A 13,733-nucleotide genomic window follows, 5' to 3' on the forward strand; every position below is an offset into this window, starting at 1 on the left:
TTAAAATGCGTCGTCGCCATTTACGGCTGTCATCTCACCAGGATAACTCGAAACTGCTCGCAATGAACTTCACCTTTTGCGGTACACTGCGGCTCTTTCTGGAGATATCCTTTTTCAAAACTAATGGATCGTGATAAGGATTTGCATCTCGATGATAATACGTTTCATAATTCTCTTCTCGTCTTTCTCATTTGAAAAAAAAAACGAAGACCATCAATCTCTGGCGTGACGTGGCGCATTCCGATTACGTTGTCAAAGGGAACAATATAAAAAAAGAAAAAGTCCAGAAACTATAAATATGTTACAAAATATTTTATGTTTGGACGGAGTTTTTAAATTTAAGTTCCATAACTGAATAAACATAACAAAATGTTATTTATTTATAGAGCTAATTTTTTTAACGCGAAATTATTATTTTTCAATCATTTTGACTTTTATCTCCCTGTTAACGCTTTCTAGTTCTCTGGTAATAGATTTCCCGACTAAATTAACAGGGTGAAAGATACTTACGTTCCCATGACCAGGTGAGTCATCGGCTCTCTCTCTCTCTCTCTTGTGCCACCCTGTAGTGCCTCGACACGGCTCGTTTTCTGGGCAAAAGCCGGGATCAGAAACAATGGAAACGAGAGGTCGGTGGGCACGTGTGTGCAAGGTAGCCACGATCGTGGCGGTCACGTTTCACTCTCGCGTTGTACGTATCGTGTGGTGTACCGTGCGGAAAGCCAGCAAGGGCTTTTGTATGCATCTCTCTCGAGGACATCCTATACTCTTCCGCCTTCCCTTCCTCGCTCCTCTTCACGGTAGAGAATGTTATCTATACCTCTATTGGGTTCCTGATTGTAAAACTGATTCTCGCTAGATATCGAGAACTTGCATAGTTACGTTAGACTTTAGTGAATTGATAGAGAAATGATTAGAACCGGCCCGCACTGATTTTAATTTTTTTAAATGCATTATATTTTTTTAAGAGCAAAGTTTAATGCTACAAATTGATAAATAATTTAAAAATTAGCTCTGAAAGTAACTTGAAATTTTGTGGAAATAAAAAATACACAAGTATATATGTATTTTGCAAAAAAAAGAGTAGTAAAAGTTGCGTTTTATGAAATCAAATACGATCAATAACGAAACTTCGCTTTTGTGTTACCAGGTCGAAAACGTAAGTTTATGTGTTGGAGCACTGCGGGCTCTTGGGGCGGATGTAGGTGCTGTGAATCCGGGTGAATTGGCGGCAGGATCAACCCTGTGGCCAGTGTTGGCTTTGCTCTTCGCCCTGTCACGTTACAAACAGCGAGCCAAGCAACTACAGGATATGCCCAGGTAAGTCATTCCTTTCGGTCGGGCTGTCATCATGATATATGTATAACTTTGAAAGGTTCAAAGATAGAGTTTTAGAGCCTTATTGAAATGAAACATTTTTTAATTTTAATTTTTTAAATTTACAAAACCTTGAAACTCTCTAAAAGTTTTGAATCTTTAAACTCTTTTATTTCAGTTAGTATTTTGTAGCTTTATCAATTATCAGTATTTATTACATCAAGTTAGTATTTTTAGAACTATAAATATCTGTATTATACACAAGCAAACTTTCGAGGTCTAAATACTTTAGTTTTTAATATTTTAAATTGTAGGATTTGATTAATTTTTAGAATTTTTGCAATTTAAATTGCCGCATTTTTTTTTAATTGTAGTATTTGTAAAGAATTCTTTAAACTTGTAACATTTGCGATCTTTTAAAAACATTTTCTATTCCTTTTTTGATATCTTTTTTATATCTTCGAAATATTCAATCCTCTTCGTCATACCGTTTATGGGTAACCGTAGACCATACCGACTCTCCCTGATCCTTCAGTCTTTAGAAACAGACCATCGGTTTGCTGTACAGCCCAACGTCGGTAAAATAGCGATGCACGAATCCATGGAAACTTTCGATATAGTGTGTATAAGATCTGCTATAGTAGTCGGTGGTACTTATCTATCGTGCTTCGATAACTTGGAGTTGTAGCTTTATCAATAATCAATTATCAATATTTAATACAACAATCAACCTCATCATTTGTTAGTTAAACGTCATTTATGTAGCATATTTATCAAAGGCTGGTCCATAAAGATGAAAATTCGTTGAATTAATTTAAACATCGACAGATTCTTCACGTAATCGATCAACTTTTACGAGCCGACAAGGAAACATTACGTAGATGAGCGGTGACGTTTTAATGACGTTCAATGTCAGTGAAGAGCTTTTAAGCGCTGTACGGCTGAAATTGAATTTATGGACTCGAAACTTGTCATTACTTAGAGGTTTTTAGCCGTGAGTGAATTATTATAGCTCGATAAAATTGCTTAAATCAGATTATGGTGTACTGAAGTGACACCTGAAGAGATATACATTAAACACTAACGAAAATTTAAAAGAGGCCAACTCATACAGAGATCAAAGCCCTTATACTATTAAGATTCTTAGTATTTTGACAAGCCACGACCAACTGTCACAAATCAATTTAGCAGATATTTCGAAAATTATTTTTATTCTAAAGGAAAATGTTTTTTAAGTTTAACAACTTAAATTTTTCATTTTAATATAATACTATTATAATCGACATTAAAGCTTGCACACTTGATGAATTATTCGTTGCGTATTGAAATTACGTTGATTTTTTTATTTTGATAATCTCTTTTTCTAATCAAATACTTAATATTTATTTCCACCAAGAATTAACTTAAAAAATTGTTCCCTATTTCTTTCTTGTTGCATGATTTGATACGGGCTTTGTTTCGCGTGGCATTTGTATTTTGCAGCGACCTGAGATCTATGTCGAGAGCTTTGTTTCCCGCCGCGCAGTCGAATCGATACCGACGTCCTGTGGAACAGCGGCCGGGCTGCGGCGTTCATTAACGTCTGCGTTAATCAACCAGCATACCTCCCCTCTTTCTCACTCTTTGCCTCTTTCTCGTCTGCTTCCTCGCGTTATCGACGTCGAGTAAAGCGCATACAGTTATACCAATGTTTCGGCACGCAGAAAACGTGTTTCACGACCGAGAGCGAGGCAACTTCAAATATTTTAATTACTCCGCAGTTAATTGCAGCAACCGAGAAAAGAGAAAGATGGAAACACGCGAGAAAGAGAGTGGAAGATGGGGGGGGAGGGGAGAGAAAATTTGTTGTATCGCTTACAAATTTTTTAACACACATTAATTAATCTATTTTATTGCTAATAGGATATAAAGCACTTGATTAAATTAGAGTATCCAAATGGAACGAAAAACCGCGTAAATCGACGTAAAATGAAAAAATAAAAAATCAATAAATGTTTCTTCGCAGCAATGAGATAGGGAGATAAACACGATGAAAAAGAGGGCATATCTCTTAAAAGCTATTCTAGGGGTGACTGACTGCGTTCCTATTAATCGCGCGTGCACGCGCATGCATACGCGGGGATGCCGCACGTGGCAAGCGCCACAACTGTCAAGGTCGATATTTTTAAATCGCAGTATCTTCTTGGACTGAACGACGAATTGCTTGGATGAGTAACATCCCGAAATTGTAACTTGAATAATTCCATTAACACCCTGTATCGTCTAAAATCTGTCAGAATTTAGAATTGGATTTTCTCATTGTTTAAAATCTGTTTAACACTCAATTATAAAATTATTTCTTTGCAGAAATTTAAATAACTAGCCCTAATTTCAATAAATAAGTAAGTCTATAATTTTTTAACATAGTAGACGATTGCAAATTAGAAAAAGAAATTCTTCTAATATAATAACTAAAAAGATAATTACTATAATAAGTAAACTAATTAACCAATTAAAGTTATGAATGAACAATTAATTTTTCGAGCAACATGAAGAAAATCTTTTTACTCCATTAAAATTATTGTAAATTTTTCGTATGATTGGATGTCTAACTTGTGCTTTCTACTTCGGTAAAAAGTAACATATAATTTATAAAGTAACAATATTTAAATTGACCCTAGACCGACCTTTTTAGACCGTAAAGATCAAATTAGGGGATGTTTGCGTTGAAACTAGAAAATTCTTGGCCTGTGAGCGTCGAGATAACGGAAACGCCGAGAGAAATCTCTCTCGAGCAAAGGGGCATTCGAGCTTGGATCTAATGGAGCGCATAACAATTCTTCGGGCGGGAGAAACGCGAAGCCGGGGCCCTCGGGCAGGCCGCGTGTGCATTAACATATTAACAATACTCCATTATGCCTCGAGTGTATACCTAGTCCCCCCGCGTGGGCGCGTTATGGACTATTCAAGATCATATATTCGGAACCTCAAAACATGTATCCTGAACTCGCTCTACGAAAATTCTTTAGTGAATTTTTTGTATTAAAAGAAAATTTAAAAAGAATTTCTCGTTTAACGTTAAAAATTTTTGCAGTACATTAATTGCAATAAATAACTTGATTTATGAAATACAGTATCCATTCATGTCAAATATTCATTCACGCGTCTGTGGAAAATTTATTATAATCTATTAGAACGAAGAGCTTCCTCGAAATTGAATGGAGAACAAAGCCTTCTTGTCACGTTATAGCCTTGATGCTTAATTCGTTGAAAGATTTCCTCCGCTAATTCACAATTGTTTATCGTTATAAGATTATGAATGGCTTTTCATTGAATCAAAAGTAATAATTTTATTTCTTTTAAGAAAGAATTTTTTAAACACAATTTAGCAAATTTTAAAAAACCTTGGTCAAAATTTAATTTTTAAATCTAATTGTAAGAACTCGAGATAAAAATGTATGGAAACGAGCAAGGGTCAAGGCTAACAAAAAAATTCACACACACGCGTACGCCTATCTCGTTAGACTGTACGCACAATACGTCCGTGATACATGCTCATGCGTGCACGTGCAACGTCGGGCGCGAGGTATTAGCATAAAAATGGTTTAAAAATCCGTCGAGCGTACCGCTGGCATTGGTCGGCTCCCAGGGAAGACTGAGTCCGCCATTGGCTGACTACGTATCGCAGAGAGAAGGAGGGTCGAAGAGAACGGGCTCCAGAGAGGCTGCGAGAGCTAAAACGAGCGAGGGAGAGGCCGAGAGAAACGAAGATGGAATGAAATCATGAAAGAGAGAGAGAGAGGCTAAGAGGAACAAAGACCGATCCTACGAGGGTGTACCTGAAGAAAAGAGAACGGGACAGAATAAGGGAAAGAGAGACGGAAAGAGAAGAAGGGATATAGGAGGGTGCGAGAAGGCAGTATTCAGACAAAGAAGCGCAACAACCTCGGAGTACCATAGGGAGAGCGAGAGAGAGAGAGGGCCTAGACGTCTAGCTAGACGTCGAAAGGGTGCAAGGGAGACAGACAATGAGAGAGAAAGAGTGACGAAGGGGAGAGTGTATCTGCATGGGGAAGCTGGTGTGACCTGAAGGGGGCTGGAAGGTGAACGGAAGAGCGAGAGGGATGCCGATGACGGAAGAGGGGGAGCAGGGGTCGCGAGATACCACAGCGTAGGGGGGAAACGGCGAGGAAAGAGAAAGAGAGAAAGAGAGAGAGAGAGAGAGAGAGCACCACGTGCTATGGGAACGGGAATGGCTCTCTCTTCTCTCGCCGGGCCTTTCGCGGCGGTTCAGTTCGAAACGGGCCATCAACGATGCCTACACACCATGGCCACACCACCATGACCATCGCGACCGAGTGTGGTGATCGCCCGTGGTCGCCATGAGGCGTCGTCGTTTGAGTCGATGACGCTCTCGAGAACCGAACGGTTTCTCGAACTTCATCTCGTTTCGTTTCCCTCGTCGTTCTATCATATTGTTTCGCGAATTTTTCGAGTGCAGCAAGATCGATGGATCCGCTCGATCATGCGCGGAGTGCGGTGAAGTGTCGGTCTTCGGACCTCGCCAAGAATCGATAGCGATCGCGCTTGTGCAAGTGGTACTACAGAAAGAGAAGAGGATGGAAGTTGACGATGCGTTTATGGATTATGTTTGAACGTGAGAGGAAAACGCTCTTGTGATATCATCTATTTGAACGTGTTTGACGCGGGAAGATTGATCTGCGAGAGAATCTCGATTTCAATTTGATCGTTTCTACTTAATCAAGAGTTAATTAAAGGAGATTAAGCTGAAACTGATGTAAAATATATGACGATGATTTAAAAGAGCGAATATGGCCGATATAAGATAAATAAATTTTTCACATTTAAACTGACTTTAATGAATTGAAACATAAGTAAAATTAAAACTTAATTTAATTATATTATAAAATATAGAAAACGAAACATATATACGTAATGTGATAATCATTTAAAGTGAATATTAATAAAGCTAAGGAAAACTAATTAATGAAGATATAATTCCGCGATAAAAAAATCTGTTACGTAACTTTTCTTCTACCGCGATCGAAGAATCAAGAGCTTCTCCGTGTGTTTTTGTCTTTTTGTATCGATCCCGTAAGGATGTGGATCTAACCTGATCTCATCACACGATCGACGATAAGTCGGTCGATCGAGCAGCAAGTCGGATCAATTCACGACGAAAGTGTCCGTTGGCACGCTAACATCGAATTGCGGAGTACTCGGAGAGATCCTTGTCCTTTCTCGCAGTTGGAATCTACAGAATGCAACTTGTTGCAACTGCGCGTTACAACTCTAAGGAAGATTGAAATCCGACGATATTTTTCTGTATGACTTTAAAGTCAATCTTGAGGGCACGAATTCGTAGACTCACCAATCGCCGAGGAGATAACGTGACAATAGCGAGAATTCGAAGAATCAAGGATGAGGTAGAATCGATGAAATATGCATGAATTTTGAGGGTGAATTATTCAGCGTCTCGTGAAGAGGAGGCACTTCGAAGTCGATGCTTTCGATTTCTCAGGACAATGTCTGTTCGGGAACCGATGTGGTGAATTTCAAGTTTCTAACGAAACACTTGTCTTTCGGTTAACAGACCAGTTTTTCTACGAGATAAATGAAACAAAAGTGAAATGTGGAAATTATGAAAAGAAGTACAAGCATTATTATAGGAGAATAATATATAGTGATAAAAATAAAAGTGATATCATATTAATAGAATTAGAAATAAGTAATGTGACAAGAGAATACTAAGTTATCGCGCTTGGATGTATGTGCCACTAAATAATACGTAAATAATTATGCCGACAGCAGAGAATAAGAAGACTAAATGCGTTTATTTCAAGATTGAAATTTATCAAATCCTAAAATTGATACTTGAAACCATCAGACATATCAAGATTTTCTCTATGTAAGCATTCAGTATTGGATCTCCCTCCTACGCAAATTCTTCTCATCCAGTTGAATCTTGCTTTCGTTGAAGAGATCGAAAAAAAAAACGATTCCATCTCGGAGCGTGAATAAGATTGGTACAGTAAACAAGACGAATAAAATGCAAGATAAACTAGGATCTGAAATCAGATAAATAGAAAACGACGCTCGGTTTAAACAATAAATTTCGTCATTCGATCGACGACGAGGAACGACGATATTGAGAAGCTCAGCACGAAGTAGATCTCTTTTATCACCGGTGTTTCGTTCCCACGTTTTACGAGCCCTTATTATAACGAGGATAATAACAATCTCGAGAGGAAGGGACCGTCGGGTCCATCGATACAACTCGATAGTTAAGTCGCAACCTCGAGGATACAATAAACAGGATAAACTGATAAATTATTGTTATTACGTACTTTTTCCACATTTTAGTGAAACCGCTCCTTAATAAAGCAACAAAGGAACTTGTAAAATGAATTAAATAAAGCGATGAAATGAAATGATGCGGAGTGAAGTTTGACATATTATTTAAAATATTTTGATATAATACATTCATAAGAGAATAAATAATCATTAATATATAAACGACTTTATTTCTAACGCAATAAAACAGTACTTAATTATTTTAATTAAAAAGAATGTAAATGAATTAACAATGATATAATATGAAGTGCAACTTAAGGCAGTCGGTCTCGCCAGTTTAAGAAGAGTCATCTTCAAAATATTCGAAGAAAAAAAGGGGGATAACCCCGGGGCATCATGGGAAATAGCGGAAGTAGCGGGAGTAGCAGCAGCAGGAAGGCACGAAGCTTGCCAAATTCGCCGGAAGCGCACAGGTAGCATTCTTTCCACCCAATTAATTTAGAAATGAAAAATATAGGACCGTGAAAGAGAAATAAAACCAGAAATGATAAAAAAATATATACATATATACTCGTGAATCTGCCTATTTTTAATATCGACATCGTGAATCGATATATCGTCTGTCGTGGGTGGAATTCACATATTTATTTGCTACTTCCGACGTATTCTCATTCTTATATCTCATTGTATTTCGATCCTTGTTCTTTCATTTGTCCGGACGAGCTACGACAAAACCGGTTATTCGGTATATTTAGGATTTCCTGAATCGCGTGCCACGTACTTTGCCGCTATGTGTAAGTCCTTCGAGGAAACGTGGATATTAATATATTTTTACACATCTGTCTTCTTACTTTGATGGCATAAAATTAAACGTAGTTGAGAAAATTGTATCTTTCACTGAAGCGGATATTTTTAAATTGATTAACAAAAAAGAACAAGAGTAAAAGGAATTATAAACTCGGTTTACATACTATAAATATCTACGATTTTCATATCTTATTTAAATAAAAAATTGTGGAATTGACTGAAAAGGCCATTCAATTGATAGAATTATAATCTGATTTGTGGCATTCTTATTTATTGATACAAAAATTGAGATAAATTACATACAATATTTAAATATTTTTAAGGCAATCTATTTCTATTTCTTCATATTTTTCTTTCTCGTAAGATACGAGTTGCCAAGTGACAATGGCCACTGATTCGAATCGCGTGTCGTAGGTTGAAGGTACCAAGGAGACTCGCGACCTGCGACGCGAGGTCCTAACCGGTCTTCTCGTGGCGATCGACTGCGACCGGGCGGATCTGGTTTTGCATTTTTCCGTTCTCGATATAGATCGGCGGCGACCGGCCGACTCACGACGCTCTTCTCTCTCTCTCTTTCCTACTATCATATAATTATATTCTCTCGCATATATAGGAAATCGCAACCAACCGTCACGAATAATGAGGATTGCGGAAAGTAAGAACAGTATGTCTTCGTGACAGCACCCTTAGGCGCTTCTAACAGGGATGGGAAATAAACAATCAAGTCTTACATCCTTACATAACCATTTATTACATTTTTAAGTATATTATAAAATATATATAAATTTAGATACATACGAAAGATGGAAGAGAATTGTTTTTAATTCTTAAAAAATTTGCATTTAAGATCAATTACGCATATATAAGAATATATGTTGAAGTTTAGGCATGTGTGAGAAATAAAAAAAAGAGAAATAAGAGAAGAAAAGACAATGGTATCAATGATAATATCTTCTAATTATAAAAATACATATATGTGTTTGTTTGTATAACTTTTAATACGAAAACATAAATACTGTTGGCTCTCGACGTTGTTCTTGGAAGTGCGATTTATCTCGTGAAATAATCGTTCGCGAGGGAAGAATACGAAATTTTGGGTGGAATTTTAACAGCGATGAAACGTGAAGGGTAATAGCATCCTTTAATTAAATCGGCTTAAAAAATTCATTTCCCGTTAGCAGCTTGCAAGGGGGGGAGAGTAAACCCTTCGGATATTTTTCCAAGTATCCTCGATCTTGAACACCCTCAAAATATTCGTAAAGATGCAAATCTCTCTTTATGCTCGATAATTGACGAAATTGGTGATAATCATTTTTATCGTTGAAAAAATCGATGATAATTCTCATGAATGGATCGATCTATCACCAAAATGAACTTTAGACGCAACGAATAATCGTACCCAAAAATTTATATCCAAATTTATATATATAAATAATTTACCCAATTTACTTTCTATGTAAATAGCAGAGGAATTAGACTTTGGTTCATGAATATTTTCACTGTTTCATTTTACTTTTGCAAAACTTTTAGTTTCTGGGCAAACCATTTCTCGAACGTATCTTTTTCTTTTACTTTCTCTTCAGCTTCTTCCATTCTTTATTTAGCGAACGAGTTCAAAGACATCCGCGGGTCGACGAGAGTGAGTCAATGTTTTCGATGTGAATGGCCGCAGAAATAGATCCTCGGGCAAGCACGTTTCGCGATCGCGCGATTTGCGGGCTAAATTCTGCACGACTGACGTTAGTGAAACGAGAGCGAGCTTGTGTGTCGTCTCGTGTGTCACCGATCGTGTGCATCAAGAAGGAAAAACGACGATTCGCTGCGGTGTGCGTAAGCATTATCCGAACTGACAATGTTGCGCTCGTGCGTAATGATTGAATCATTTGGACAGCTCGTTTCAGAGAAACGATTTAAGCCACTTGGAAATGATTTTTTTAATAAAAAACACTAACGCCGCATTAGAAATGCCTGGAAATGTCTATTTTTCAAGGATATTTAAAATATTATAAAAATATTAAGAAAATTAATTTTAAGAAAAGAAGAAAAAATTTAAATTATTATTGAAAATTGGAATGAAATATTAAGATATTTTCTAAACACATTTTACTATATTATTATACTTATTATGTATAAAAGATATAAAATTGAATAATTAAATACGTGATCTTTGCATTCGCGGCAAACAAAGAACGATATTCGATTGGTTTCGAAGCGAAGATCCGGTCGTGCCCTGATGAGAATCGGCAAACGGGCAGCCATATTTTGCTCGCGTTCCCCAGGAGATGCTCTCGCCAAGTTCGCTTTGATTAATTAGAATGGTGCATTGTTCGCGATGCATCGGCGATGATGCATCGCGGCAAGTAGGGCGGAGGTTGGCGGAACCGTTATGCATTGCGATTGTTTCGGATGCAAGGAGACTACCGAGAGAGATCAAACTCTGCCTTTAAATTCCAAATTTTATTCGACCACAGCTGGCTACATTTGTTAATTAATCGGTCAATGTAGAAAATTTATTGCGAATTGGACTTGGACCTCCCTCACTCTCTAGGCAGGCGTCTCACCAATTCGACCACTGAGAGGCATGTGGTAATATTTGTCGCAATAACAGTATAAAGATGACTTAATTATTATCGAAAATTGACGGTTGGGACGCGGTTTCAATCCCATTGACGATCGATTTGACGTAGATTCGACGTTAGTGTTCTCACACATAATGATTATACTAATTCTTCCAAGAGGGACTTTGATTCTTTTATATTATTGTATATAACATAGCTATATAAATACATATTTAGGTGCTTTTCGTGTCTTTGGTACACAAAGTCTCCTGGAGATTTCAGTACCTTAAGAACGAAACGGTATGCACCAACGTCCTTGCCTGCGTATCGGCGATAAACGGTGGTCGTGAAGGAACCGCGGTAATAATATCGCCTCGCGGGAAAGAACGGTTCTGCTCGCCGTCGTGCTTCTTCCTGGAAGCGGCAGTTAAGTCCTTCTCTCGAGATCTTCTAAATTTATCCCGTGTTCTGCTGGAACAACGAGAGGTACCACTCTGTTTCGCGGCGCTGTATAGAATCCTCCCTCTTCACTCTCTTTCACCTCGAATAAGACTCGGCAATTACTTTTAATACTCAGAATGAATTATCCGACTCGTTCCGGCGCTATCCGTGCCCCAGCTCTTGCCTCCGCTCCTCTTTGGCCTTTGTTAACGCGACTACTCGCGCGCGACGCCGCTGTCAATTTGCAGCGATTTATACCCGCGCACGAATAACTCACCGAAGAGCAACGAGACACAACTCGCGGCGGTAAAATTTCCAAAATTACGGTAAAATATGTACTACCATAATAAATAATTACAGTACACTTTGAAGTATTGCAAATGTATACTTGATGTCTTTTTCGGACATGAAAAAATTCATTTTCTCAAAAGCATCTGATCAACATAAAAAATTTCCACACATGAAAATATAGGTTCGATTAACTGTGCTTTTAATTTGATAAGATTTATTTCTATTTTTAAATCTATCGACAGCGTAGAAATATCTTTGGTCAAGAATTCCTTGTATGCTCTTTTTATTGAAAGTTTGCTGAGGAAACTTTTTTAATGAAATTTAATTTTCAATTGTAAATAATAGTGTAGGTAATAATAAAAATTTTAATAAAGAGAAATAATATTTTAAAACAGGATAAATCAATAAATATATAAAGAAAATTGCCTCGATAAAAAGATTTGACTTTCTGCAAATTATATATTCCTATTTTATTAATCAATTATTATGCTTTCTATTTTTCCATCAAGATAATAAAACTTAATATTAGGTAATATTAAGCTCAAAGAAAGCAACGTGTATTTAATATTACGACACTTCGTTCAACATCAAGGATTGGCTCTAGCTTTCACGAGATTTCGATATTTCGCAGTGGCGAATGAGAGAAAGAACGTTCTCTCTATATCGTAGCGACAGGATCTCTAATTGGCGACCGTTCGAAAAATCGTACCGGTCGGTTCGATCCCGGCAGTCAGCAATTAAAAGGAATGTCGTCCCCGTCGATATGCATCTTGTCGTTGCTGGTCGACCAGCCTAATCACGCGCTCTTGTTGCCCGCGAGCGGCAAAGGGAGAGTCAACGGCTCCCTTCCTTGCACATTTTGCAATTCAATTGCGCATATGGCGCGTTTAACGTCGTCTAAGCGCGATTATTTCATTGGTTTGGCTCTTTGCATAAAACTTGGGAATATCCATTTAGCAACGCACAAAATAACAAACATAAAACGATTTTTTAATGCATTTATAATATAATTCTTATCCATTTAATATTAATTTAATTAAAACAGAAAGTTAATTTTAAAAAAGTTATTTTTAGACACGTTAATCTATTATTTAGAGGGATAAGATTCTCCAGCGAATACCAGCGAATAAAAGGTGGAACTATTATGTAATAGCTCGAAATTTTGGTATTATTTTAACACTTTTAAAGATAATGTACACCTACTTAGCTGATCTATACACCTACATATGTATAATAGATCAGCTACTTTGATGACATTATATTTTTTTACTCCCCCCTTGAATCTTTAATTCTAAAATTTTACTTTAGTTCCTACTTAAAAGGACCTACTTTAATGCTAAATTGGCAAAAGTAGAAATTTCCGACACTATCAGTTTGAAAGTAGGAGTAAATTTTGTACTTGCAGTTCGACCTCTTTTACTGTCTTAGGTCCTATTATATAATCGAATTAAAGGTTTAACATAGGGCCAAAATTTCGACTCGGGAGGTTTTATTAATTTTGTGGACACACACACACACACACACACACACACACACACACAGATACATTAATTCATTATTTCTAGAAAATAAGGTTAATTAATCAAATGAAGAGCATAACGACGTCACGACGATGCACGAACAGTGATGGGTTTCCGTCAGCTTGTTACTTGTAATCCCATCATCGGATTACATCGAGAACGATGCAAACGCGCATCGCCGGTCATTGATAGACGTTAATGAAACACACTGGTTAGATAATTAGAAACCGAGCTGAAATTGTGGAAAAAAAATCACATATTGTTAATTACGCTAATGACTAATGGGACACGTGACGTCGAATAAATTGCATTAGAATGTGTATGTAACCAAAAAAATTTGATTGCACGTGATTTGTTCGAATAAAAACTCTTATAATATCGAGCGACCATCGAACGCGATTACTCAGATGTCGCAATAATAATGGTCCTTGCGAAACGCAAACATGTGGCTGCACGGAAATTATTTAATCTGAGAGAATCGCCATAAATAATAAAGCTACTAGAT

General features: G+C 37.2%; 1 protein-coding gene across 2 annotated transcripts in view; it reads left to right on the forward strand.

Annotated features, from left to right (window-relative positions):
- LOC105562833 (protein sickie-like) overlaps nt 1–13,733 on the forward strand; it is a 109,585-nt gene that overhangs the window by 68,897 nt on the left and 26,955 nt on the right. Inside the window, exon 7 of one of the 2 annotated variants that reach the window (XM_012013934.1) lies at nt 1,151–1,320. In XM_012013934.1, coding sequence (XP_011869324.1) covers nt 1,151–1,320 — 170 coding nt within the window. Of the gene's footprint in view, nt 1–1,150; nt 1,321–5,548; nt 8,085–13,733 lie in introns of those variants that run through there. The other variant, XM_012013935.1, reaches the window with a different exon arrangement.

The sequence above is a fragment of the Vollenhovia emeryi genome, unplaced genomic scaffold (genome assembly GCF_000949405.1).
Source record: "Vollenhovia emeryi isolate VEMERY1.0 unplaced genomic scaffold, V.emery_V1.0 DF939183.1, whole genome shotgun sequence".
In the NCBI taxonomy this organism is placed as follows: domain Eukaryota; kingdom Metazoa; phylum Arthropoda; class Insecta; order Hymenoptera; family Formicidae; genus Vollenhovia; species Vollenhovia emeryi.